At 46.2% G+C, this 27,977-nt stretch overlaps 3 protein-coding genes across 20 annotated transcripts in view; 1 reads left to right on the top strand and 2 right to left on the bottom strand.

Annotated features, from left to right (window-relative positions):
• Nucleotides 1–644: 644 nt before the first annotated feature.
• On the top strand, nucleotides 645–3,859 carry ARPC5L (actin related protein 2/3 complex subunit 5 like). Its single transcript, XM_032131279.1, has 4 exons — nucleotides 645–839; nucleotides 1,033–1,105; nucleotides 1,409–1,585; nucleotides 3,293–3,859. The coding sequence occupies exons 1-4, from the start codon at nucleotides 700–702 to the stop codon at nucleotides 3,353–3,355; spliced, it is 453 nt and encodes a 150-aa protein (XP_031987170.1). The 5' UTR covers nucleotides 645–699; the 3' UTR covers nucleotides 3,356–3,859.
• Nucleotides 3,860–4,389: 530 nt separating this feature from the next.
• GOLGA1 (golgin A1) lies at nucleotides 4,390–22,299 on the bottom strand. 8 transcript variants are annotated; one of them, XM_032131254.1, is made up of 23 exons: nucleotides 22,007–22,299; nucleotides 20,936–21,243; nucleotides 19,211–19,301; nucleotides 17,845–17,919; nucleotides 17,260–17,357; nucleotides 16,731–16,764; nucleotides 16,072–16,199; nucleotides 15,633–15,802; nucleotides 15,140–15,251; nucleotides 14,921–15,016; nucleotides 14,576–14,701; nucleotides 13,632–13,727; nucleotides 13,094–13,189; nucleotides 12,691–12,843; nucleotides 12,374–12,469; nucleotides 11,564–11,653; nucleotides 10,665–10,767; nucleotides 10,241–10,398; nucleotides 9,902–10,063; nucleotides 9,353–9,412; nucleotides 8,644–8,808; nucleotides 7,688–7,774; nucleotides 4,390–6,845 (listed from the first exon to the last, which is right to left on the bottom strand). In XM_032131254.1, exons 2-23 carry the CDS (start codon nucleotides 21,068–21,070, stop codon nucleotides 6,765–6,767), a joined length of 2,412 nt encoding a protein of 803 aa, XP_031987145.1. In that variant the 5' UTR covers nucleotides 21,071–21,243; nucleotides 22,007–22,299; the 3' UTR covers nucleotides 4,390–6,764. The 8 variants fall into 8 exon arrangements, with proteins under 8 accessions (XP_031987145.1, XP_031987146.1, XP_031987147.1 ...); XM_032131255.1 differs by lacking the exon at nucleotides 22,007–22,299 and adding an exon at nucleotides 21,603–21,671 and having other exon boundaries at nucleotides 15,633–15,790; XM_032131256.1 differs by lacking the exon at nucleotides 22,007–22,299 and adding an exon at nucleotides 21,603–21,671 and having other exon boundaries at nucleotides 10,280–10,398.
• Nucleotides 22,300–25,711: 3,412 nt separating this feature from the next.
• The window catches only part of SCAI (suppressor of cancer cell invasion), a 35,069-nt gene continuing 32,803 nt past the window's right edge, over nucleotides 25,712–27,977 (bottom strand). For 10 of the 11 annotated variants that reach the window (XM_032131268.1, XM_032131274.1, XM_032131273.1 and 7 more), the window contains one exon: nucleotides 25,712–27,780. In XM_032131268.1, coding sequence (XP_031987159.1) covers nucleotides 27,631–27,780 — 150 coding nt within the window. In that variant the 3' untranslated portion in view covers nucleotides 25,712–27,630. The remainder of the gene's footprint in view (nucleotides 27,781–27,977) is intronic. The other variant, XM_032131264.1, reaches the window with a different exon arrangement.

The raw sequence follows: 27,977 nt of genomic DNA on the forward strand, positions 1-27,977 counted from the left end.
AGGCTCCATTGTGCTTTTACTGACCCCGTGTCTGTGTGTCCATGTGTGTGTGTGTCCATGTGTCCGTGTGTCTGTGTCCATGTGTCCGTGTGTGTCCCAGTGTCCGTGTGTGTGTGTCCGTGTGTCCGTGTGTGTCCCTGTGTCCGTGTGTGTGTGTCCGTGTGTGTCCCTGTGTCCGTGTGTGTGTGTCCGTGTGTCTGTGTCCGTGTGTCCGTGTGTGTGTGTCCCTGTGTCCCTGTATCCGTGTGTGTGTCCGTGTGTGTCCGTGTGTCCGTGTGTGTTTGTCCGTGTGTCCCTGTGTCCGTGTGTCCGTGCGTGTCCGTGTCTCCGTGTGTCCGTGTGTGTGTCCGTGTGTGTCCGTGTGTGTCCCTGTGTCCGTGCGTGTCCGTGTCTCCGTGTGTCCGTGTGTGTCCCTGTGTGTGTCCCTGTGTGTCCCTGTGTCCGTGTGTCCGTGCGTGTCCGTGTGTGTGTCCGTGTGTGTCCGTGTCTCCGTGTGTGTGTGTCCGTGTGTGTCCGTGTGTGTCCCTGTGTCCCTGTGTCCGTGTGTGTGTGTCCGTGTGTCCGTGTGTGTCCGTGTGTCCGGGTGACTGCGCCCGCGCGGGGCGGGGCGGGGCGCGGCGGCCGCGCTGGTTCCGGTTCCGCCGGGGCGGGCGCCGTTTCCTGCTGGCGCGGGGCCGGGCCGGGGCGGTGCCGGCGGGGATGGCGCGGAGCACGCTCTCGTCCCGCTTCCGCCGCCTCGACATCGACCAGTACGACGAGAACCGCTTCGTGGAGGAGCCCGAGGAGGCGGCGGCGACCGAGCCCGATGCCAGCCCCGAGGTGGAAGCGCTGCTCAGGCAATATCCTTTGGGCCGGGGGGGCCGGGGGAGTCCCGGGGACCGGCCGCAGTCGCCCGCACGGGCCCGGAGCGCGTCGCTCCCGCGGCCGCCCGTGACTCGCGGTGCGGTTCCCCGCGCGTCCCTCGCCCCGGCAGGGCCGCGGGGCCGTCGCGCTGCCCAGGTCGCGGTTTGAGTCCTTGACCCGCCGCCGCACAGGCGAGGCGCTCCGGGCCTTCCACACCGCCATCCGCAGCTCCCCGGGCAACACCAGGAACCAGGCGATGAAGGTAGCGGGGGTGGAGGCCGGGCAGGGCGGGGGGGTTAGCACACGGTGTTGGGGCGCTGTGAAGTGACAGCGGCACCCCAGAGATCTGAGCAGCACCGTTGCGGTTAATGAGCTTGTGCTGGCATGGGTGATCCCCGTTCCCCTCAACAGTGTTCACCCCTTCCTCCTTTAACCCCAGAACTGCTCACCTCGCTTACAGAAATAACCCAGCCTGGAATGTGGCCACCTCTTGCCAAATACGAATCTTGGGATCGTTTCCAGCTGTTCTGGTTCTCACATTTCCCTCTTTTCCTTGTCTTCCCAGGAGCAAGCCCAGGGAACGATGCTTAAAGTCCTCACATCTTTTAAAAGCAGTGAAATAGAACAAGCGGTGAATTCCTTAGACAGAAACGGTGTTGACTTGTTAATGAAGTACATTTATAAAGGATTTGAAAAGCCAACAGAAAACAGCAGTGCAATATTACTTCAGTGGCACGAAAAGGTACGTGTTCAGGGCACTTTTGGCTCAGCCGTCCTCACAGGGTCCTGGTCAGTGGTTTCAGGAGAGCCTCTGAAAAGAAGCAGATGATGGCAGTGTCTCATCTCTGAGAAGCTCACTGTTTCCTTTTATCTTTGGTCTCTCTGAGCCTGGATTCACAAAGCCTTTGCCTGTATTTCAAACCTTACACTCTGCCATGGGGAGAGGAGACTCGTGGCAGGGAGTTCTCCCTGCTGGAGGAAGCCCCATGCTGCCCTTGGCACCCAACGCATGCAGGGGCTCCACCGAGGAGAAGGGGTGGGAGATGTGACTGGGTGGATGGATGGGGCAGCTGCAGCTTCCTCTGTGGCCGAGTGTTTGGCCGACGGGGCTCAGGCTAGCTCAGGTCTGGCAGTTTTCATCAGCTGAGTCACAGGGTTTAGCAAACCTGTTTGGTTTGCCCAGGAGAGGACTTTGAGGTCTCCAAAGATTCCACTGGGGACCAGTGGAGGCCTCTTGTGTTTCTGTGGAATGTCTGTTGTGAAACAGGGAATGTGGGATGTGTTCAGCAGCTGACCGTGGAACTTTCTTCCCTGTGATGGGTTGAGGCACATCCCTGAAGCAGCTGCTGGGTGCCACTGCCCCCAGGCAGGAATCCAAGTAAAGTCTTCCCCCACTGCAGGGGGTTTAGCTGAAGCCCTGGCTGTCAGTGCTCCTAGGAAAACTGATCCCTGGGAATGCTGCAACTCCCTGTGCAGCGCAGCTGCTGCGAATGCTGGTGTCATTTTCCCAAGGTGCAGAGCTTTTTCCTGTGGTATGTAAAGCCAGGGCTGGTGTAGTGTGACTCCAGCTATTGGCTGCTGTCACCAGCTTTGCCAAGCCTTGTCAAGGGAGGAGAGAATTTCCTCAGGACAGCAAAGAACGTGTTTCTGCTTGGCTTTTTGTTGGTTTTTTTTTTTTTTTTCCTGTTGTTTCCACTGAGGTGCTTTCAGGTAAGTGTGGGTGGGTGCTCCCAGCGTGGGAGGTGACACACCACCACCCTGACTGGTACTCAGAGCGTGTAGGGACAGGCAAGGCATCTCATCCTCTCTGTTGTGAAAGGAACAAGGCAGGTCTGAGTAGGCTGGGCAGGGTTTAAAGCCTAGTGTTCTGCGGCAGTACTGGTAGGACATGTGGCTTGCTCAGAGCAGAGTCAGCTTAGTGGTAGTACCAGTCTGTCCTCTGAAAACGCCTGTGGCAGGTCTGGTAGCTCAGGAACTTTACCTGCCTGAAGCACCTGCAGGTCCTGCTCCAAGTGGGTGCTTTGCATTCATCCAGTTGTGTTCCCCAGTGCTGTGTCTCGCACTGCGCTGATACCCCTGAGCTGTATTGGAATTGTGGCTGCAAAGTAAATGCCCCATTTTCAGCAGTCAGCTTAAATATTTATTTTTTCATAATTGCCTCCATCTTCTAGACTTCAGAAGGAAACACTGTTTACACTGAGGGACACAAATGAAACTGAAGCAAGCCCTTCCTCCCTTCTCCTCCTCTTCTGCTCAGGGATACGGGAGGTGAGACATTCTGCTCTGTCAGTGACGTGCAACACTGGAGTCCTCGAGATCCAAAAGATGGTTAGATTTGGAGAATGACAGTTTCTAATTCTGGAAAAGAGCCATAGTCCCTTCTGTGGCTAAACTCTTCAGTGTTCTGTGTGGGACGTGGTGACTTTGTAACCTCTCTCCTTTCCCACAGGCACTGGCAGTAGGAGGCCTGGGCTCCATAGTAAGAGTTCTTACAGCAAGAAAGACTGTGTAAAGACTGTTAACTTGGACAGAGGTGACGGTCAGGTTTGGACTCAGAAGAAGGAATGAGCTGAAATTACACTGGTCCATCTTTATTAGAGATTGCAATCTACTGAAATCCTACAGTAACCTCCTCTTGGAATGCTTTTAACCTTAAAGGTGGGGGAAGAGTAAAGGTATTCCTGCATATTCCGACTATCACATACAGGAGCCAAGACATTCTCCTTGCTCCCTTCTTTAACAGACAGAGAAGGCACACTCCTGCTTCCTATTACTGTAAGTGAACAGGTATTTCAGATGCTGCTTTAGCCAGGTGTGGTGATACAAGCTCCCGTGTGTCCTGCTTAGTCCCAAGGTAGCTGTGTCTGGGCCGAGATCCTGCAGCTGATGGTGGAGAAGGGCTGTTAGAACGGCGGCTCTGAACGCGTGCTCGAAGGACTGTTGGACTCTGGGGTTGGGTTAATGTAAAGTGAAGTGCCTGCTGCATCAATAAAGTTCCTGGATCACATGAGTTAAATTTATTTTCAGCTAAATTTTAAGTCTGACACTTATTCCAAAGCAGGCCAGCAATAACCCAGTTGAACCCAGTGTCCACCTTTGTATGACTGCTCCTAACTCCAGCTACTTAGAGAATTTTTCCTTAAATCCAGCTGTGTCCTGTGCTTTGCCCAGGCAGGACATGACTCCTGGATCCATGGCTGTCCCCAGATCAGTGGCAGCTCCACACGTCCCGCTGGCTCGGGCAGGGCTCCCTGCCCTTTGGCACCAAGGAGCAGCTGCTTGGGGAGGCCCAGCTCCACCCCATCCTGGCATCCATCAGCTGCTCAAAGTGCAGCAGCAGCTGTTCCGGGTGGGAGGAGAATTTGGAAGCAGCAGTGCCACCTCATTGTGGCACAACTCCCTGTGAGATACCTTGGTGGCACAGCTGGCACACCCATCCTCACCCTGGGCAAAGGTGGGGTTTGGGTCATGCTTTAAAGGTCGGTTTTAAATAACTATAGCATCCCAGGGGAGATAACCAGCACTATAAAAAGAAAGAAATCAAGATAAGGGGTTTGATCCAAAATGTATTGCACCACAAATTTCATAGTGTTTCATCATACAATCCATATTTACAGCATAGACGGAAAGAAATCCAATGGTGATAGAAAGGATTATGTATAACCACTGTTCTGAGACAAGGGAAAGTGCATTAGCTTTTTAATACATGTATACACACCAGTCTTGCTCTGATATCTAACAAAAATTCAACACTTAAGAACTAGTTTATGGTAAGTTGATCCTGTATGAGCTTTGGGATCTGAAACTGAAGTCATTAGTGAATATGTAACATAAGATTTTACTTTGTCACTCCGTTCCAGGCTGCCTGTCCTGCTGTCCTTACTGTTCAGCAGTAACATTTGAAGCCAGGATCAGCATAAACCCAATAGTCATTCAGCAGGGATCAGTGGGGGTGAGGGAGTCCTGACCCCTGCTCCCACAGAAACAGGGCTGGGCAAAGGGACATCAGAAAGGAAAAGATCTCAGAGAATAAAATCTTCCCAGAACCAACAGGGTTATTCCACCCCGCTGTATCTCAGTAGAGAAACAATTGAAATAAATGTACTTTTTGATTGTCTATTTTCACAGTAGAGCAGAGCTGAACCCTTCCATGCTCTATCCTGTCTGGAAGTGCCATGAATCCAGTTACTAAGGACTGTCTGGACAAGCTTTAGTGTACCAAAAAAATTCTGTTGGTTTTCTTAACTTCTGACAAACCCAGCCTGGCTCTAAGCTGAGGAGTATCACCTGTGCCCAGTAACAGCTCCTGGGAGTACCTGTGTCTGGGGTGGGGCTGTCTGGGAGAGCAGCAGGGTCTGGATTCTCTGGATCAGCACATTCACCTCCTGTTGACTGACCTCACCTGAGGGAGGTTTCACCTTGGGCCCAGCACAGGTGTGCATGGAAGCAGGAGCAGCTCCCCTGCTGCACCTCCAGCCACTCCAAGGTCAGTCAGAGGCCTGTCAACCAAGATAAACACCTCAACAGTGACTGGATCTCCACTGGACAAAGTCTGAATTATCCTGAATACATTTAACTGAAGTATGAACTTACTTTTAAGAGAATTCCCAGAACTGCAGCCTGTTCACTGAATTCCATACATGTATAAATTTTTGGAAATACATCTCATTTTTAAGAAGTCAGACTTAGTGCTGCTTCCCATTTGGATCCAGATTTTGCAGTGGTGTTAATAACTATGGGCAAAATTGTGCTTCCAGGGAGGGAAGTGCCACCTTGGTCCCCTTTCCTTATTGTATTAGGAAAACAAGCTCCTGGAACCATGACTTGTTCACTAGGAGTTGAATTTTGCCCTCAAACCCCTCAGGAGCAGCATTTCTTTTACTGTAATAGTCAGGACACAGTTAACATATTCGTAACAGTTTTTAAGCATCAGTATTGGAAGTACAGAAAACCACAACCAAAGGGGCAGATCCTGGTTACGAGGATTTGTTGCTAGCAGACTTGGAAGAAAAAAAATAAACCGAAGTGTTTAGTACCGGCATTCTTCACCCTTTGTCACTAGATTTTTATTTTATTTTTTTTTAAATAAAAGGTATTTTTTAGTGTGGATTTACAATACCTGGAACTCAGCTTTAAAAATTTAAAATGGTTTCCTACCCCTTTTCCCACTGCTAACAACCCATGGAACAGGCTAATAGATTAGTTGTAAAGGTGACTGAGGATTAGGTACTATAATTAAGACCATTTTAAATATTATTTTTCTTTAAGAAAAGTAAAATCAGACAACTCTAAAGTTGTGCTCTCAAATTAAATAATCATCAACATGCAGCCTTGAGGACTGCAGGCCAGGATAAATGCACCTTAAATTACACAGTGATATGAAAAAAATGCCAACCATTAGTTATGTCAGTATTAGAAGGCAAGGCAGAGTTCTTTTTTGGTTAAAGCTCCTGCTCCTGTCCTGTGAAAGGCTTTGCAAACCATCCCACTCTCAACACAGTTCTGCCAACACATTTTTCATTGCTGGCTTCCCACAGCCAGACAAGCAGCTTTTCTGTGCCCAGAGTTACTGGACTCCAGCACCCTGGAACAGCAGCGAGAATCACCATCCCAAGAGAATGAACTGGCAGCAGTGCTGTCAGCAAGGTCCTCAGAACCCTCTGGTGCCAAGAACCCAGGAGTGATGAACACAAGGAGCTGCTCCCATCACAGACACCAAGGTGGTCCCTGAATCCAGCCCAGAGCTGTTGCAGTCTGTAGTGAAAATGTCTCCTTGCACAGTATTAGTTTTGTAAACAGAGCCAGAAGTTCTTGTACAAAATACTGCAATGACAGTGATTAAGACACACCTGGAGCAGTGTGTTCAGCATTCTTTTCACAGAAAGAAGTGCCTGGATACTGCCTGCCACCTTCAGGGTCCCTTAAGGCCACAGAGTCCTTGGGCTCGAGATAGACGGCCGGATGCTGCCTTTGGGAGATGGCTTTGACCCAAACCAGGACATCTAGGACACAACAGCATGACACACATCACACAAGGTTCACACTTCTAAGATGTGAAAAAGAAATAATACGGTACACAGCCATGTTCTCATCATTTGATGGAAAGACCTATTTATAAATCAGAATGCTGCAGACTCCAGACTGAAGAAGTGGAGGCAGCTTCACACAATCAAATCTGGAAGGAACAGCACCCACTTCCCACAGGTGAAAATTACTGAAGATTATACTTACATATAGTCCTTTAAAATAATTTCAAATTAGAACTCTACAGTCATTCAAACACGGTGCCTTTAGTCAATGTAGCATTAGAGTGTTCCCTGAACCAGATGGTGAGGAAATCTCTTCATCTGCAGACTGAACATCCCAACTCCCTGGGTGGGCAGGGATGATGCAGGAGCTGGAGCTGAGGCAGCACTCACTGTTGAACATTCCCTAACCACCACACAGCCGGGGCCATGCAGATCTCATTTTAGCCCATGGAAAGGAGACACAGATCTTGTTGTCTGAGCCCAATGTCAAAAGGACAAACCCAGAATTAGACTCCTGCTGTTAAACACTGACTCTGTTGGGGCAAGGAACTTCCAGCTTCTCCCCACAGATCAAGTCCACTGAGAAAGCTGTGTGCTAACTCCTCTGAGTACCAGAAAGCTGCTACTTCCCTCACTGAAATGTACAATTCCTGGCCCCTATGCATGTGATCAGCTAACATTTTAATAATACATGACATTTATTATTGTAGCTAACATTTGGAAAAAAGACACTTTTCCTAATCTCCCAGCATCTAGGAATTTTCACTGTCTCCTGGGAGTCCCATTAGAGACTACATATGGCACAGAACCCTTACCTTGTACTCCAAAGTTTCTTTGAGCATGTTTTCTTCCTCTTGTGAAAAATTCAGTAACACAGACACAGCTTTAATGAGATGGAATGCCTGAAAGAAACCAGAGAGTTGTGTTGCTTATGATGCTCTTGGGCTCTACACTCAGAACTACAGTGCAGCACAGAGTCCTGCAGGTCTGTCACAGACTTCAGCAGCCCAGCAGCCTCCCCTTATTCCCAGTTTCAATGGACTAGGATGGCCTGTATCTTACTTCTGTGTTTCCTGGCTTTCTGTTCTTTAAAAATTGTTTTGGAGAAAGAAGACAAGTGGGAGGCTGGTTAGTCAGAGTAGAGAAGCAGCCTGGCTGCTGCTTTGAAAAGTGGCTCAAACCAGCACGAGGCAAGAGAGATCCTTGTCATTCCAAATACACACTGAGGCACACTGTGCTCTCACACTCACTGGGGCACACAGGGCAGTGAGTGACAGTCAGCACTCGGATACCATGGAGTTCTACAGTTATTTTTTGACCTTACCCACTGACTTGCAATTAAGTGTTTTGTTGGCATGACTAATTTAACACAAGAGAACAGGAAGGAGTTCCAAATGCACAAGGAATTACCTCTTACAGACCAACAGCAAGTGATTTATGTCTTTTTCTTGGTTTTCTCTTTCTTAAATGTACAGCCATTCTAATTACATACTCCATATGCTCTTCAGAGCAGTGCAGAGGGAATCTCTTGTAGGTGCAGATCTTAAACACCCAGATGTAACTACCTCCTAAAAACTTCAATGTCCCTTTCATGTAGTTCAAAGTAGTCTGCACTTCCAAACATGTTGCTGTTAGCTATTTTGTTTCATTATCCCCCACTGTACACTTTTTATTTGTAAAATTATGGAATTGGCATAAAGTGTCCTTAGCAGGTGACAGGTGGCAATTTCTAGAGAAAGACAGATGTAGAAAGAGAAGGTGACACCTTTACCTCAGATTCCCTGCAGGACATGAACTTTAGTACAACATGTTTAAGGTACTCAAAGTTTATCTCCCTCGAGTCATTCAAATCAGAGTTGTTGGTGACAGTCACAGAAGCATTAGGCACTTCAGAATTTGCACGTAGCTCAGGTACCTCACTGTCAGGCCTTATTTTCTACAAAAAAAAAAAAAAAACACAAAAAAACCCACAGAGGAAAAAGAGAAGTACATTGCAGACTCTGTCAGCTTGACACTGGGAGGGATCTGGGTTCAGGATATCTAAAGAGGGTTGTATTCACAACTGGTACAAACTGGACATCAACAGCTTCTCATCCTTCATGGGGTCACAGCGGAAAAGTGTCTCCAGCTCTCCCTGCACTGCAGGACAGGAGCTGGTTGATGTCAGTGTTCTGTGTACATTTCCCAAACCAGCTTGGAACTGGCTCCATGGTGGAAGCTATCCCTCAGTAATTTTTCCTATCACTAACCTGCCCTGAGCCTTTCAAATGGGGGCTTTCTTCAGAACAATTTTCATCATCAGAGCAAAAATAACAATTTTAAAACCTCTGTTTTTTGGGGTTTTTAAAAGATTTTTTTCTTGGCGAGATAAACCATTGCAGAGAGTTGAAAGGGGAGTTAGCAGTCAAGCTTTTGGAATGACAGTGCAAGTACCTGCCAGCAAGTGCCATCTGAAGAGACTGAAAACACACAACCCTTACCAGCTCTTTCTGGAGAGTTTTCTTGAGTTCTGTCATTCTTTGCTGAAGCTGCTTTATCATCTGTAAGCACAGAAAAGGAGAGTTTAACAGTATCCATTGTCAGGACCCCCAGATAGCTGGAAAAACCCATGATAAACAAGTACTGAATGAAATAATAATTAACCAACACTGACAGCTGTGAAGAAGTAACCTGAAAGCCTTGCCTTGCCAGCTGCACACAGCAGCAGGCATGTGACAGGGGACACTTGGGCTTTCATGTGACAGCGCCGTGGAACTGAACTGAATTTGCACAAAAGGGCTCTGCAGGAAAGCTGTAAATAATATCATTTGGTGCATCCTTCTGCCAAAATACATCAGGATTCATGCAGCTCTTGCTGCAGCTTTTATTCATTGTTGGTAGATCCTTGTATGATCCAGAGAAAAGCATTTATTCACAGCATACTGGATTCAAATTGGACAGGCCTGTCCTTTTAAGGCTGCAGCAGGGGCAGCACCAGTTACTTGGCTTCCTAATTAAGAGGGGAAAGACTACCAGGTGTTTCTGTTCACCTTGTTTTTCTCAGCAATTTGCTGTTCCAGCTCTCTGTTATCCTTCTGAAGTTGAATGACATCTGCAGCTGCCACCTCTCCATTCTGTTCCACCACAGAGTTTTCTGGAGAAGGGAAATGCTCATTGTTCAAGGCTCTCGTCGACTCCTCCAGTTCTAAAACCTATAAAAATAAACAGTGAAGTGAAGAGATATCATGACATTTTCAGCCCAAGAACACTCCCCAGGGGGAAAGCCAGACTTCTTTTTGGTTGTCCAGGCAAGACAGAACTGGGGGTCTCCTGCACACCTCCCTCTTTTTCTGGGAAGTCTGACAGAATGGATTTGCAACAGCACTCACAGTTTTCTCATGCTCTCTGGCCAACAGGCACTCCTGTACCTGCAGCTTCAGCTCATCAATTTCCTTTCTTGCCGTTTCCTCTTTCTCCACTGCTTGGCTCTGACTTGCTTCTATGTCCAACTGTAACTGATGCACCTGCAGCAAGGCAGCTTCATGGTCTGGGAAAGGAGAGACCTGCTTAGTATCAGTGTTCCACATCAGATGGGAGTTTCTAATCCATTTTGTCTGTCATGAAGACAGAAAGCCAGGGGAGAGACAGACACGAGAGACTGTCCAATTGGTAGTGAACAAGAAACCATTTTGAAAATTCTAAGAGATTAAATATAGAAGAGAAACCTAGAAAAATTACAATCTACCAGGCAAGGCCAGAACTAGAGACTGTACTTAAAGCTGTCTGGGATACAGTAGACTCATCTGGTCTAACCTTGACTGAGTTGGTTCAGTTCTTCTTTCTGTTTTAGCAGCAGACCACATTTTTCATCTATCAGCTGCTCTTTCTCCTTTATTAGGGCATTCAGATGTGAAACCTTCAAAGCAGACAAACAATGAACAGAAGTCATTAAAGACATAAAACAGAAAGAGGGTGTTGAAAGATTCCAACATCCTTCAGAGGCATCACCTCCACAATGCTGCTCTCAGTAACAAGCACTGAAGCTAATGCTGGAAGAGCTAAACCCCACTTGGCTTCTGTGCCACCATCAGATTGTCACAGGCAGCATGTGGCACCTGCAAAAGCCCCTGAGCAAAACTGGAGATGGCCTTAAACCCCTTCTACACAGAGCTGGCCCAGCAAGCACAGATCTACAGCAGTCCCAGAAGAATAAAGAACCCAAAAGATGGGACTAACTCCAGTCAAACTTGCTCAGTTGACAGTTCCTACTTTAAGCAAACACAAGCTCACACTATCCACCATTTCTTACACAGGAAGAGCAAAACAAGGCTACCTAGAACTGACATTTGGTACTGGATACAAGCTCCTCCCTATGAGGAAATGTACAAATTTACAACTGCTGTGCTCCAGATGAATCCAGATGTGACACAGGCACTGAAAGGAACAACCCAGAACAAACAGGTTTCTTTAAAAGAAGCTGCCAAATGTCAGAAGCTCCTGATGGCTGGCACACTGGGACAGTAACACCTCACAGATTACAGGGCTCTGAAACAGTCTCAAGTTTACTGAGGCAACCACTGCTGTCTCACATGCTGCAGATAGGATTCTGATCAATTGTCTTGAATGTTGGGATAAATAAATCCAAACCTAGTCTGCTCTTTGAAAGGTCAGGATGTCTCAGATACATTTTAGAACAGTCATTATTAACCAACCTGCTGTTGTAATTCCTCTCTCTGTTTCCGTGCTTCTTCCAGGGCTTTGGCAATTTCCACACTGACAGTTTCTCTGCTGCTCATCTCATTCTGCAAACCAGAAGTAATTGAGATGTTATGTGAGACAACTGAATCAAGTCAGTCTCTCATCTTTAACCCCAAATCTATTAGGACTACATTTATCAGTGTTCTGACACACCAATTTCCAAATGAGTTAGGTTTGTTTTACTGACTGCTGCTCTCTGCATATGCAAGAGCAACACAAAACTGATGTAAGAACCCAAACAAACCCAATGCTTGCAAAATCTTCCAGCTTGAAGTCTCTATTACAAAGAAGTAGCTCCTTGCTACAACAGATCTTTATTCCAATTGGGCATCCAGGAGTAGCTACGGAAAAAATTTCAACCATCTAAAATTACAGTCAAAATTGGATAAACTGTAAACACCCGACTAATTTAAGTTTTTAACATTTTGGTTTGAACACTGTGAGTGGAATTTGATGTTGAACCATTCTGTATTCACCACTGCTAACAGGATTTCCAAGCTCTTCACATGCCTGACAATATGGGAATGTATTATTTCTGCCTGATTTAGGCAGACCCAAGCATTCTGGTTTCAGAAAAGGATCAACCCTTTGTAATGCTTCTCAAACACATTTCTGCTGAGTACCAGAGATGATTTACAGCTCCAAGTACCTGCAACCTGTATGTAACAGACCTCCAAGCACTGAAAGTAACCCACTGTGCTCTTTACTGTTCCCCAGCCTCAGCTCTGTCCCAAGCCAGTGCCAGCACCCAGTTCAGCCCTTACCTTTAGCCTGTTCAGTTCAGACTCCTGTTGTTTTAAAGAACTCTCATACCCTTCTTTGCTTCCCTTGAGGTTTTCATTTTCTTCTTCCAATTGGCTCTGTAAAATAAAGTGTTTAAATATGCAGTACAATTATTCTAATGCTTTGTTTAAACAATTAAACACATCTAATACTTTGCTCATATTTAGTTCCTCAAAGTATCAGATCTTCTATTATAATGCCAGGAGCACTGAATAAGAACAACAAGCAAGGTCCATAAGCTGTGTTAAAATCATGTTGTGAAGACTCTCACAACCCACCAGACAGCTTCTGTACTTACAATCCTGTGCTGAGTTGTTGTTTTATCCGATTCCCAAGCTTTTTCAAGAGCAGCAATCTGAGACTCCAGCCCAGTAACTTTCTGATCATACTGATGTTTCTCACTTAAAATCTGTTGCTGCAGGTGATTTCTTTCATCCTCTAGAGCAGTTTGCTTAAGAGACATAAAGAAAACCACATTAATAAAATGGTATTTTTACATTCTGACAAGATCAGACACCATTCCATGAGATACTCTCAAACTGAGGAACATTATTCCTTTGGCAGCAGTGTCATGTACTCAGACAGGAGTTCAGGAGACAAACAGCAAGAAAGCACTTGAGGAACAAAATAGAGAACTGATTGTCTCTGGGGATGCTGAAGACTGATCTGTTAATGGTCAGTGAAACATGCAGGATACTCACCAGCTTCTGGATCTTCAGATCCTGCTCAGCAGCTGCTTCTTTGCTCTTTTTCAATGTTTCTGTTGCAATCTGTAGTTTCTGTTCCAGTTCTTTATTCTAAAATAACACCATGAATTGAACTCCTTATCCACTGGCATCTATGTTATTAAAAAATATGTGCATAATACAGAGTGGCCCAGGAGAAGAAGGTAAATATTAAATCCCTGAAATCACAGAGATGAGAGAGGCCGTCTATTTGACACATGCTGGTTTTAGAAACTCTTCACCACAGCACTACCCCAGCAATGCTTGCACTTGAGTTATTTGTTTCTTAGTACAGGCAGGATCTGCACAAAACCTCTACCTTCACCTCTAGGCCCTCCTCCACCCACAAAAGTGGGGAGATGCCCAGAGACACGGATCAATTATTCTCCTTTCAAGACCAAATCCAACTAAATGTGCAGTCTTACCTTTGGCTGGGAGTGCAGTGAGGGGAGGAGGAATAGGACATAGAGGATGAAAACAGTGGGAATCTGTATTGAAATTAAAAACTACTCACCTGTGTTTCCAACTGGTTCACAGCCCCGCTGTGCCGTGTCCTGTCTGTCAGTACCTGCTGCCTGCTCTCCTCCAGCCTCTGCTCAAGAGCAGCTTTCTGAAGATTACATTGAGGTGAAGAACAGGAGGAAGGATGGACAAAAACTTAAGTTGGGGGGGTGTAGTTAAAATTTTCCTTTTTATTTCACTAATAAGGTCAAACTAAAATGGGACAGAATGTTTTAGTATCTCTAGATGGACTTTAAACTGGCTTGAGCTTACTAAGCCAAGTCCTTTCATCACAGAAACACTGAGGTGATGTGACTGTAGGCACCCTGACCAGGGAAGAGCAAACATTCCCTTGTCTTCCCAAGACCCAGCTGGGAAGACATTGCTCCAGGCTGATTCTGAGCCGGAACATCAGTGCTTGAGAAAGAGATCAAGAAGCAATGAGAGAAAGGGGATTAACCACAGCTAAGTTTCTGTTTTCAGCTGTTGTTTAGCACTTCTGAGGCTGAGGTTTTCAGCATACAACATTCTGTTTGCACACCTACGTGCAAACAGCTCCCCTCCCTGCCCCACTGCCTTGCCAAAGAACAAGGAAAAGCATTCCCTGTTCTTGTAAGGATTAATCAAAAAAAACCCCTAATTGTTCCACCTCTTGTGGGGATGCTAGAAAGCTGCTCTTTTCCTTCTAAGCAGTCAGATGCAATGCCCAAATGGACAATGCAGAAAGGCCAACACAAGACATCTGTGCAGGATCCACACAAGCAGGCCCAGCGTAGCCAGCCACATGTTCTGCCCAGCACAGACAGTGTGCCAAAACACACTGACAGGACAAATGTGCCTGTATGACATCAGCAGCTATTCTTTCCATGGGTGAGAAGTAATGGATGACCTAAAATACCCCAAAAGAAACAACTCACTAATATTGTACTTCTAAACAGCCTGTAACTGTGTAATTACCTCTTTGAGCAGCTCCTGCACATGTTCATCTCCTGAGAGATTTCTTTCTAGCTTTTTTTCCAGGGAAGACACCTTTTCCTGCAGCTGTTCAGTAAGTTTATCTCTCTCAGCAAATTCAAAAGTCATCTGTGAGAATGAGAAATCACAGAATCTTTTTTGTAATGAAGCTTCCAGCTAATCTGTTGTTGTTTGACTTTCAGAAATGCCATCAGAAAGGAAAGTCCTATTTGAAATATGATCCTAGGACATTTTCCAGATGCCAAACTTCCAACTACACAAAGGTGTACATTACCCAAACGTGCACCTTTACACCACCTACAGCACACACGTGCGAAAGCGCTTCACCTTTTGCTTCTGTTGCTCATATTCCACCTTCAGAGATTCATGCTCCACTTGTAACACTTCCAGTCTCTTCTCACAACCAGAACCAGCCACTCGAGCCTAAACATTTTGAGAAATTACTTACTTTGAAACTTAAATTTCCAACACCACATAACTGATATCTAATCTAACTTCTGCAGACATGGAGCTCTTTGAATCAAATCTCACTTGGCTCAAACTTACATTTTGCAAGTCTACAGAAAGCTGCTGAATGACAGTTTGTAGCTCCTGTTCTCTTAACTCCAGAGCAGTGATCTTATTTTCTGCATTTGTCTCAGCTGTCATTAGTTCATCTCTTCACAGAAAGAGAATAAAAACAAGTGACATACTGTTCCAGAAAAATAATCTTTAGCAGATAATTCTGCTGCTTATGAAAATGGACTAAGCATCAACAAAATTTTCTTGTCCTAAAACCAGCCACCACCAATCACTGCTTGAGTATACATTTTCCAAAAAAAAGTGATAGTTAAGCATTCAAACTATGAAAAAAGGAAGTAATTTACAAAAAAAGTATTACTATCATTGGCTTGGCATTTACATCCCCATGACCATAGCAGAGGCAAAAATTCAGTCAATTCACTACATATATAAACTCTTCCAAAGAGACAGAACTGAGCATGAAGTAAAACCACAGGGGAAACACATCCACTGCTCCTCTGAAACACCAGCTCCATACCTCCGAGCCTCCAGCTCCGAGAACTGCTGCTGCAAGTCCTGGAGATCCTTCCTCAGGCTCGAGGACTCGCTCCTCGCCTCCTGCAGCTCTGCTTTAGCGTGGGTCAGTTCTTGAGCGCGCGCCTCGAGCTCCTGCTCTGTTCTGCTCAGAGACTCTTCCTTTTTCAAAAGCTAAATATTAGAAAATTGTCTTTGGCATTACAGATGACCAGTAATGCTGATTAACCTTTTCATTGAAGCTTGCCTGTTTTACTAAGTTATGGGCTGAATTAAGTGAGATAATAAACTATGTAATATTGTATTCAGTACCCACTGTTAGGATCTTGACACCAACCAAATCTGTGTACAAGCATAAAGGCTAAAAAAATTAATGCAGGGCTACAACTAACGTGATATCCTAGTAAAAATTTTAGGAACTGAAAAGTTTAAAATATTCTTACCATGTGTTTAACTTTGGCAATTTCCTGCTGCTGAAAGCCCTCCAGTTCATCGATTTCATCTCGTTTTTGGAAAAGGTTCAAACTCTGCTCCCTCATTTCTTGTAACTGTGTTTGAAGCATTTTTTTTTTCCTGATAAATGAACAAAAGTGAAAGAAATCAAAGAATATCTGTATGCTCATGTCAAGTCAATGGGCGTTTAGGTAAACTCTCTGGGAAAGAAATCTTGTCTTGCAGCCATACAGCTCCTGATGGTGCTCCATACAGAACTAGAAATCCTTTCAGGTTCATATCACAGGGCAAATTACCAAACTTCAAAAAAATGTAAAAAGAAATCTGAATTCATTACAATGCCACCAGTGAACATCTGAACTGAACTCTTAAATATGGACAATGTTCCACCTTACAGAAGGACAACTTGCCCATCACAACCCATCATTCTTTACTTCCCTGCTGAAAAATAATTCTGGAAAGGCCTCCCCAAGCATTTGAGCCAGTAACAAAAGCAAATGATTTGCCTCTCCCACTGAACAAGGATCAAATAATAAAAAAGGCCAAACAGAGTCGAGTTCTGATAGAGTTGGAAGTGTGCAGGATGGTGTTTGCAAAACACACACAGAGACACAGTACACCCCCCGAGAAAAACATCCAAGGTTAATTACCTTTTCAACTTGACCAAGTTTTTCCATCCACTCCTGAACAAGAAAGAAAGAAAGGAGAAAAAAGATATAAAAATCCATTTGAAGATTTTCAAGGACAACAATTATGGTTAAAAAAAAATAAAAAGCATTTTTATTGTTAGCAGATACTAAGCTTTGGTAATGATTAAAAAAATAATCAGCAGCAGTACATTAACAGCCAGTGCTTGAATAGATAAAAGCTGAGGAATCATTCATGCTACCTGAATACATAAGCTTTATGCAAGTAAAATAAATGTGACAACATTGAATCTTATCAAAACACAAGCTTAACCTTTCATTAGGAATTTTTGTGGACTCTTGTAAAAACCAGTCGGAACAGTCCAGGCAGTGACAAGTCCTGCACCATTCCTGGCACTGAGCTCAGCACTCCCTCCCTTCCCTTGGCGCTGGCATGCTCGCACAATGCTGAACAATTATTTTAATTAATAGCAACACCTGCTTAAATCATCAGGGTCATGGGAGTCAAAAGTCCTGCTCACGCTCTGTTACCTTGTCCTTTTTGTCCAAGGCCAAAGCCATTCCTTCAGCCATCTTGGCTCGACTGGCCTGGTGAGCTTCATTCTGCTCCTGAAACTTCCTCATGGAGGCTATCAACAGAGAACCACCAGCTATATTAAAAACCCATCTTTTAAAATTGCTTCTCACTTTTCTCAAAGTTATTTATAACTTTAAAGAGCTTCTTCTGCAAGTAATTAGCCCCATCTTGACTGCAGCACTAACGCTGTGCCGCTCATTCCCTCACGCTGCTTGCATGCTGGCCAGGAGCCAAAGCTAACAGCAGACAGGAATACTGCTCCTTGCTGGATCAGAACAAAGCTGGGGGCTTCCAAAAGGCCTTTCCTGCATGTTAGCCCCAAATTTGGCAGGAGGAGTATAATAACAACTTTGTTAAACACACTGCTGCTGCTTTTTATGCTGTAAATAAGGTAACAACTCGTGTTCTAATTCTTCACAGTACAGAGGTGCACAGTTTGAAAGGAAATCATTAGCACACCTGTACACCAAACCCCTTTCCTTCCAACCACAGCAATTTTCAACTTAACTAAACAAAAAGGAAAAAAGAAAAATACGTACAATCCTGATGCTTTTCTAATGCATTTTCAAGCTTCTCTTTTATCTTCTGCAGATTTCGGATCTGATCAGCATAATCTTGTGTGAGGAGGGAGAAGAACAGACCAGGAATGGACAGACATTGGGGAAGGACATTTTTACGGTAACAAAAAAAAAAAAAAAAAAAAAAAGAAAAAAGGATGAGTGGCAAATGACAATGATTTTCTCAATCAGAAAATCATTCCTGCTGAAGAAAACTTGGGTGACCACAACAATGAACAAGCAAATAGTTCCTGTCCACAGGGTTGGCACAAACAGAAGGGCCTGTCCCAGGGGTGTCAGTCACACAGACAAGGGCAGAACCAGAGAATGAACAACTGTCCCTTCCTTTTTACTTCATTCCAGAACAGTGATATATTTAACTCTGTTCAGGAAAGGTTCTGGCACTGGAGGGTGCAAGGAAGGGTTTATTCATGGCCATTGCATCCATTTACTCGTTGTTCCAGTCCTACAGCACTGCCCCCATCCTCACTCAGCAGAACTGACACAGGAGGCAGGGAGTAAAAACTAAAACAAGTATACACACACCCTGAAGAAGTTCCTGTACGATGGAAAAGAGGATTTACTCACTGGGTGGTTGCCTGCATGAGACTCCTGACACTCAAGAGCCTCCCTCTCTTGTGTTAAGCCCCAGCCAGCACTTTTAAGTTTACCATGTGCAAGCAGATGAGCACTTGGGCCTTTCAAATTTGATGTGAAACAATTTTGAACCCTATATTTTCTTGAACTGAACAGAAGCCTGATAAATCTCCAGAATAAATTAAAATAATCCTGATCTGGCTGTAACTTTTCCTTATTTTCCAAGGGCTCTCATGAGCTTTGGGAAGCAGCAGTGTAAAACAGTTCAGCCCAGTCTCTGGTCCCCTCCCTACAACAGGGATGGAGAGCAGTGACAGCCTTCACTACAGCTTCACAGAAGAAGGAATTAGAAAGAAAAAAGCCTCAGGACTGTTTTATGTTTCCTCATTTTCAAGCTCAGTTCTTTGAGGATGGCACTGTGTTACTGTCAACATCAGAACGCTCAGACCCTATGAGGAACAAACCATTCCACACAGGTGGGGACAGACGCTGTTTGAAACGTGGGACAGAAAGCGATCCCAGCTGTTCCAAGGAATCGCATAATGTAGTGCTGAAATCAGCAAAGAGCCAGTTGCCTTTGTAAAAAAATAACGATACTGGATGCTCCCTCCCTTGCTGTCAATCAACAGGCTTGCTACAAATCAGTTTTCAAAAGACCCTAACGCCATGTATTTTTAACAAATTAGACCATGTAAATTCAAAGGAAAACATTTCCTAAAGTAACAAGTTTTATATGTATCAGGGCACATACCAGACAGTTTCACCTCCAGTTTTCTTATTTGTTCATTTCTTCTGAACAACTGGGATGAAAGATCCTCTCTGGAGCTGCTTCCATCAGAAGCCTTGGGAGAAAAGCAACACTCTGTAACTTACAAAATTTAGAAAAAGCAATCCTACCATACATTAAGTCTGGGATAATAACCACTCTCCTGCCTAGGAACAGCTCTTGTTTTTCACATAAAGGGGAAAATCATACTAGCACAGCAGAAAGTGTAAAAAGTGCTGAAGGAGAAAACCAGCAAGGGCTTAATAGTGCCAGGCTGCCTGCTCCCCAGAGCACAATGCTTGGGAAGGAGCTGGTACTGGGAACTGTTTGTCCAAACTGTCACTGACGAGATGGGGGAATGGAATGACTGAGGGGGAGGAAATCGGGCTCTACAACACAGGCACCAGGAAAGGTCAAAGCAAAAGTCGTGAAAATCAAAGTAATTAGAAAAGAAGCAGTAATGCTTTTCAGGTGGGATAAGCTCACTGAAGCCCTGATGCAGCAATCTGTCCGTGCAAAATCTGCTGTATAACTGACTTATGAGTCCTCTGGTGGTTTTTGCTCCACAAAAATCAATAGCAAGAGCAGTTAAATGAATATTGATAAAACAACTAATTCTTGGAGGTTTTCTGAAAACCACTCAAGACTTCAGTCACCGCCATTATTTGTTTTCTGTTCTCCAAACTTGCAAGATGGTAAACAGAACTTCTACATGAGAATTTCCTAAGTGCTAAAAATAACCCTCAGAAAAACGCAAGACCAATATATTTCCACTATAAAATGTATTTAAACATTAGTAGCTCCAACTTTCTGCTTAACAGAACTGAAATTTCAGCTGAGCTTCAGAAAAAAAATTATTTAAAACTCAACTGTGTAAATAACTTCTTCACTCTGCAGACAGCAAACAGTGACTCGCTGCTGGCTCTGCACTGGGTCCTGCTGGCTCCAGCAGTGGGGTGACACTGCCTTAATCCAGGCTTTCAAAAATGTGACAGCCAGCCATCCAGGGCAGAGGTGCCAGAGCATTCCAGGGCTTCATTTAACCCATACACTCCTGGAATTTTACCACTTGTTTAAACAATGTTTTACAACGAAAGAGAGGAACTACAATAGTTTTGAGTGCAATAACACTGCACAGATGTTTTTGGCAGGTAGGAAGAGTACCAGGAAGCCAAGAGGTAAAATGAAAACTGGCCAGCATCTAGCTGGCTTTTCTAAAGACAGAAGCTGTGGCTGTCCCATCCCTGGACGTGTTCCAGGCCAGGTGGAACGGGACTTGGAGCAACCTGGTCTAGTGGAAGGTGTCCCTGCCCACGGCAGGGGGTGGACGAGCTTTAAGGTCACCTCCAACCCAAACCACTCTAGGATTCTGTGCTTCAGTAATTAATTTTACTAAGAGGTATCTCACATGTAACGACAGCTTTAGTCACTATTTTATATCTATTTATCAATGTTTTGTATTGAAACAGCTTTGTAAGTCATGTTTACACGGGAATGGAAGCTTCCTGGCAACTTCTATGTCTAACAAATGTTTTCTCTTCAATATTTAAGTTCACTCAAGCTAATGATACCTTTATGCCTTAAGAGATACACTTACAAAGACACCACAGCACGTATTCAAATAGCACACTCCACTTAAAATGGTTGTCTGCAAAACCATAATAAAAATGCTGTCAGAGAAATCAGATTTCAAAACAAGGTGTAACTCACGAAGTCGTCTCCGGAGTCTGCTCCCACAGACGTGATCGATTCCTTACTGACAGACCTGGGGATGCGGGCGGCTCCTCCGGGCCTGGGAGCAACCGCTGCCTCCTCTGCGATCTTCTTCTTCAATTTGGCAAACATTTTACTGCTCTACAGCCCTGAAATATCCAGATCCTTTGGAAAGCCACGACCTCCAACGTTTAATACGCTGACACTCTGTCTAAAGCTTCCAAATGCTGAGACTTAATTCTGAGCCTCATCCACTGGTTTACTGCATTTCTAGTGCCATTAAAGCCCTCAAGGCCTGGCAGCGCCTGCAAATCAAACAGAAATGGGTTCCACACTAAAAAATCCCACCCGCATGAATCATTTAAAGGTAGTAGAAATTCTTTTAACATCGCATCTGTTACAACACGTTAAAAAATCGGGTCTCCCGGAGCAGAATCCGTTAAAGTCCCAAACCAACGGCCCCAAACGGCGGCGGGGCCCGGGCCGGGAGAGCGGGCGGGTCCCCTCAGCCCGGCCCTCACCCACACGCGAGGGAGGCCCGGCCCGGCCCGGCCCGCGGCGGCTGCTCCGCCCGGAGGCATCGAAGGCCCGTCACCGCCGCTCCCCCGCGGTCCCGGCCCGGCCGCCCCCCGACCTCCCGGTCCTCCGGCCCCTCGCTCCTCACCGCCCGTGCCCGGCCGGGCCTCGCCGGTCCCGCGGCCGCCGCCGCTTCCCCGGGCACCGCCGACCCGGAAGCGCCGCGCGGGGCGGAAGCGGCGCCGGCCCCGCTCCTCCCCCGGCCCCGCTCCTCCTCCGGCCCCGCTCCTGGCCCTCCTCCCTCCGACCCAGCTCCGCCCTCAGCCCCGCTCCTCCCTCAGCCTCGCTCCTCCCTCAGCCCCGCTCCTCCCTCCGACCCAGCTCCTCCCCCGCCCCTCCCGCTTCGCCCCCGGCCCAGCTCCTTCCTCAGTCCCGCTCCTCTGCCGCCCCGCCCCTCCCTCAGCCCCGCTCCTCCCCGGTCCCGCCTCTCCCGCTCCTCCCTCCCGCTGTCCCACCCCGGAGCGGACCAGGCGCCTCGCTACGAGCGTTTACCACAGTTTATTGACAGCACAGTCCGCCGGCGGGGCCGGGGCGGCGGCGGCCGGGACAGGGACAGCGAACGGCTCGGACACGGCACAACCGAGAACACCGGGCGGGAGCGGCCCCGGCGGGCGGGGACAAAAGCGAACGGAAATCTGCTCCAAAGTCTCTGGAAAGGCTGGAAAGGCGGTGACGAGCAGGACGCGGGGCTGGCGCTCGGTCTGTGGTACCCGCCCGGACCGGGTGTGTCCGCTCCGGCAGGGCCCGGCTCCATCGCGGCCTTTGCTTCTCCCCGCAGTGTCCAGCAGTAACACAAACACGCTTCTTCCCTCCCCGAACAACGGCAGAGTCGATTCTGGCATCACACTGCTTTGGCGATTACAGATCCCTTGCAAAAAGTCCATTTGCTCCAAAAAAAGTTTATTTATATATCTCTATATATTTTAAGGAAAATATCAGTTTTTACCAAAATACGATATACAGGCACACAGCTGTAAAATAACTTTAAACCAATTCACTATAAAATTACTTTTGGTAATAAATAATTTGATTCTCAGAGAGGCAAAACGCTCCCTGTACCTCTGCAGCTGGGCTGCCCGAGGCACGGTCCCTCTGCATTCCCAGAACGCTCCCAAACACTCCCACCTGCACTCCCCTCGTCCTTCTCGCTGGGCCTTGCCCAGGGCAGAAGCAACTTGTGCTTTTCAGCCTGCATGAGGCAGAATCCTGCTCCCAACAAACCAGTTCAATGGTGGAATGGTAATAAACACGTGCCAAAAGCAACCTGTGAAGTCAAGGGGGCAGATCCCCCCAGCAGGGTTTATTCTGGAAGGAGCAGCTGCTGGGATGGGGCTGGAGAGATCTGCTCTGCTCTGGGGCTCCTGCAGGCCAGCGAACTGTGCTGGGGTCTGCTCCCAGTGAGAATGAAACCTGGAACAAAACATCTATGCGTGCATCTAGGCAGAATTCAGAGACAGTCCTTAACCCCAAAAAAGATCTGTCAGATTCAAAAATCCTGAACTAACTCTCCTCAGCCATGGCATAGTAATGGTTTAGATGGGAAAGCAAAAAGTGGCTGACTGTCACTCCTAAATCTAAAGCAGTTACGTGTGTCCTCTGTTCTATTAGTGGACACCCAGATCTTCAAAGCACCTGAATACATTTGGTCACAGAACAGAATTGCTCTAAAAATCCAATGTTAAAATCGTAAGAGAGCCCCTTCGGGAGTGCATAATCTGCTCTGGAGAGCTTTGCCCTGGCCGCTGTGCCCAGTCTGACCTTACGAGGTGCACAGAGCAGTGTTCAGCTCTCTGTATTAGATTTTTTTTCCTTGTTCATACAACTGTTCCTGCCTGCAGAGCTCCCTCAGCCCCAGGAGCAGCCACAGCCACCAACACCACCAGGACTGAGTGAGGCTCGGCCACTGCTGCACCACTGAGCTGCACTCGGACAGTTACTGAGGAACTGAACACAGGTAAAGCTTTTACAAAAGAAACCTCAAGACAAAACAGTTGTTCAGACAGATTCCAAGATTTTTAGCTTTCAGGAAGGAGCAGACTTGCAGCACAGCATGGTTACAGGACACAGGAGGCGGTGAGGCAGGGGAGGTGCTTCCTAACTCATGACAGGGATGGGCTATGGAACAGCACTTCCATCCCATCCTTAGGGGAGAAGCCTGACCAGAGCTACTCAAATTGTAGCTTTTGACGATGATTAACTGAAGCCAAATTTCCTGTTGCCCCCATCTATTTCCTATGATCCTTTAAATACATCTCTGCACATCTCCCTGGGGAACACTCTTGAGGGGTTTAGTCCGTCATGACTTGACAGACGTTATTTTGATGAACTACTCAAAGAAGCATCCTGAAACTTCTCAAGAAAGCACTCCAGGGAGCAAGTCCTGTTTGCACAGCTCATGGAAGTTAGTGCTCTATTTAGCTTGTGCACAAAGCAAAATAACACATCACATCCCAAGAGGAATTAAAAACCAGAGCATTAAAGACTCATAACCCTGCATTGCCCTCTCACTGTTATTTTGAGAAGTCAAAGGGGGAAAAAAGGCAACAGCAGTTAACTTTGGCAAGATGTTCCAAAGCCAGTTTGAGCAGGAGCACAAACCTACTGTGGGAGCAGGATTCATCTGAGCACACCACATGCAGGGAGTAGGGAGCCAGGCAGGAGCAGTCCTGTAAGGACACAGCTGGTCCAGTTCACCTTGTCCTCTCAATGTATTACATGCAGAATTTACCCCTTTAATTTGGCATTGCCTGGTGCTGGCAAGTCTTCTCCGCTAATATAAGCAATAAAGATACATGGAGAAAGGGAGAGCGAGACAAGAGGGAAGGCATCAGGCCTACGAAGAGAAGGATTTGTTCTCTTCTCACTTAAAAGTGGTTCAGTCTTTGCTTCGCTTCCACACTGAGGACTGCGAGATACAGAAACCAGATTTTCTTCAGTACACACAAGCATACACCGAGAGGTACCTACGACCATAGCACAGAGCACACAGTAGCACAAGTTTAGAATGACTTAGTTCAAACAAGACAAGCTTTTACTTGGAGGGGAAAACATCAACATTTTCATCTTGAATGCAGTTCTTTGGGTGGGAAGGGAGGGGCTGGCTCAAAATCCAAGACCGGACACTCATCCTAGCTATAGCTAGAGCAGACAGAGGGTATAAGCCCTCTGCTTCCACAGTACAATTCCATACTCCTCCCAACACAACAGGAGTGAAATCTTTATCTTTGAACGTCCCAGTACTGGACCTTCTAACAAAGATCAGCAGGTAAGAGGAGAATTAGGAACCTCAAGAATTAATTTTTGACTTGGACAGTCATTGCTGCTAAGTTCAACTTCTGAACTAATTTTCAAGGCCTATATTCTCCTCCTACATTCCAGCTTCTTCAGGGCGTTTTGTATTTTTAAAAGTGCATTCTTCTCTGACGAGATCTACCTTGGCAAAAAGCAAAGAGAACTTCCTCGAAGGGCTGCAAATGGTAGAAGCCTCTCAGGTCACAAGTAAGGACTCCCCACTTCAGCCTGGCTAAACAAAGGTAAGGAGCACCAAGGCTTTCCCAGTCAGTTCACAAGCAGTGTCCCAGAGGTTCACCAGCCCACATGAGTGGAATCATCATCATCACTCCTATACTTGGAAACAGCAATACTCTTTTCTTTTCCACAGAGATGGAACCAAAATGAGAATAGCTTCATCAAAGCAAAAGCTAAAGCAAAGCAAAAGCATTTGGTTGGAAGGCAGTGAGCTGGGGAAAACTCAATTCCCTTTTTCCATGCAAGCTGAACACTGCTGGTAGAGGAACAGCAGGCAGGGCAACAGATAAACTGCCTCTCACTTGCTGCTGCATTAAAAGCTTCCTGCATCTTTAGCCTCCACATACAATCCCACATTTTAACAACCAGGGACCTCCTACCAGGCAGAAAGGCAGGGATCAGCTTCACAGTAAATACATGGATCTTATCACTGTAATACATACAGGGGTACCCATTCCCTTGGCTAACTAAGGGCTCCTGTACCTGGAATCAGTTATGAATCATTTCAAGGCCCAAGGGTAAGTCCCTGGAAACAGCAAATTACAGTGGCAGAAGAGCCATAACCTTTACTACAACCACAAATGATCTGCAGCACCTTGTGGAATCCACCCAACATGGCGTATGTGTGTATATATAAATTTTGTATATAGACATTGTAGTGGTTCATTCTTTTAATACATATACAAGTACCTATACATATATACATATTTACAATTTACACCAGCCAGTAGATGTATGTGTACTGTACATACACACACAAACGCCGAGCACACACATGCACACACACAAACACACACTCATTGGAACAGACTCCACAGCCCGGGAAATGAAGTCCTGCCAGAGTCCAAAGAGCAGCACCAAGGGGAGGGGGGTCTCAATGTACCAGCTTCAAGACTGCTTAGGACAAACACGAGCATTCACAGGATTTTGTACACTTGGGAAATAAAGAATGGATGGTGCAAGCTTCAGCCCAGCTACAAAGAACCTTCATGCAAACTCCCCAGCTACACTGCAGCCGTTCCTGCTGTTCCACACTGTGCTCCCTCAGCAGAATGGATCCACCAGTGCTGTTCTGGCTGACCAGATCACAACCCTGGGTGATGCTCTGCACCCAGGGCTGCCATGACACTACAGCAGTCACCAAGTTCTGCACTGTTTCCACCTACGCACAGAGGCATGGCTGGGGTTCAACAAAAAGCACTGCTCAGACTTGTCCCCTCACTTCTTTTCTAGCAGCCCATGGAACAGAGACAACTGAGTTTTTAATTTAATAGTTTAAAGTATCTCCATTCTCTCATCATTGCACACCCTGCACTGCCAGGAGCTGCCAGAGCTCCTCTAGCTCTGCAGGGCAGGCAGTGCAGTCCCAAATGAGCCAGCCAGCACTCTACCCAGCAGCCACAACAGCCTTCTCCAGCCAGCCCCTTCCCAAAGGCCACTGTCCTCCTGCAGACACCCACACTGAGCTCATGGGCTGGGGAGCTGATGGTGCTGACACAGTTACAGCCCCTCGGTGCTCCTGGTTCCAGGGCAGGACTGAGCCATGGGGGGGACATGCAAAACATCCAGGGGTTATGGCAGCTCCCACTTGGTTTCACCTGCAAGGGGAACATCAGCACCTCTCCCAGGGCACAGGGGCTGTGGCACAGCGGGGTCAGACACACGAGTGACAGGAGGGGCTCGTACAGCACTGTACAGGATGTCCTCTCAGCTCCTCTCAGGGAGTGGTCATGCTGTGGGAGCCACACATTCCATCCACACACGGAAAGGAGGGGTAACACCTGCTGGAAATGCTGGAATTTCTAAATAGTACCTCAAACTGGAGAATGCCCCCTCCTCCTGTGGCAGCAGCACAAATGGCAGGATGCCCCACATGACAGTGAGAGGTGGGGGCTGACTTTTAGGGTTTGCAGTTTGTTCACCTATTGACCACCTGCCCAACCAGGTCCTTGGCCAGCAGTACACAATTCATACAGAAAACTGCTGTGTCAAACTTATAGGGAGCATTAAGTATCTTTACAAATTCACTTCAAAGCACTGCTCCAAATGCAACTTAATTGTCCACAGTTTTGTCTCCTCACTTGCCTAAGACTGAAAAAATATATTTGTTATGAAGGAATCTGTGTTATTGCTATTGTTGGTTTGCACTGTGTGGTTCCATCTTTAACATTTCAAATCCAAACTCTTTGGGGATAAAATATTGGTTTTTCTGTTGATTTTTTTCTTTCCAATTTCTTAAAATTGTATAAAAATAAAGGATTTCCACAAATGTGGGCTAAAGGTAACCAATAGTACTTCTATGCTTAGGATCAGCTGTTGGAAATGTGGTTGACAGCCACAAGACCAGAAATAAACCTCTAGTGATTCTTTAGTTTAACATTTAAAAGACATGAAAACTTCTGTTTATAAAATTGACCCCATACAGAATGGAACAGCTCAACTAGCAGCTGTTTATTATTACTTTTTAAAATAATGGTCCTAAATTTAAAAATAAAATCAAGTACTTCCTTTTATGATTTTCACATTATAAAACTGCACCATTCAAAATCTGTGGCCAGGGAATCCCCTTTGCAGTAAGACAGTTTCTTTTAATAGTCATCGAGTGTGTTTTCCAGGAAAACATTCCTAACATCCAGTATGGAAGCCAGCTCCAAAATGTGCTTTTGGAGGTGAGGGTTCTCCACCGTTTCATCTCTTGGCAGCTGAGGATAAGATTCAGGATAATTTCGAGTCTCCTGCTAGATGACAGTGAAAACAAAGAGAATGAGACACTCATTTCTTTCACACCCTCTAGGAAGAAGACTGCAAAATGCCAATTTCACCCTAATCTGTTTGGTAAGGCACAGAGAGAGAAAATATTCTAGAATTTTCAGTTTTCTCTTTCCATTGACTCAGAGATGGTCACAGTGGCAAAACAAATGCCTGTTCATCTGAG

The sequence above is a fragment of the Corvus moneduloides genome, chromosome 21, assembly GCF_009650955.1.
Source record: "Corvus moneduloides isolate bCorMon1 chromosome 21, bCorMon1.pri, whole genome shotgun sequence".
NCBI lineage: Eukaryota > Metazoa > Chordata > Aves > Passeriformes > Corvidae > Corvus > Corvus moneduloides.

Coding starts and splice junctions, on each gene's coding strand:
- ARPC5L (XM_032131279.1), top strand. CDS start 700: ATGGCGCGGAGCACGCTCTCGTCCCGCTTCCGCCGCCTCGACATCGAC. Junction 840..1,032: donor GTGGAAGCGCTGCTCAGGCA/ATATCCTTTGGG, acceptor CCGCCGCCGCAC/AGGCGAGGCGCTCCGGGCCT. Junction 1,586..3,292: donor TACTTCAGTGGCACGAAAAG/GTACGTGTTCAG, acceptor CCTTTCCCACAG/GCACTGGCAGTAGGAGGCCT.
- GOLGA1 (XM_032131254.1), bottom strand. CDS start 21,070: ATGTTTGCCAAATTGAAGAAGAAGATCGCAGAGGAGGCAGCGGTTGCT. Junction 17,920..19,210: donor ACTGGAGGTGAAACTGTCTG/GTATGTGCCCTG, acceptor TCCTCACACAAG/ATTATGCTGATCAGATCCGA. Junction 8,809..9,352: donor AAACTCTCCAGAAAGAGCTG/GTAAGGGTTGTG, acceptor TTTTTTTTGTAG/AAAATAAGGCCTGACAGTGA.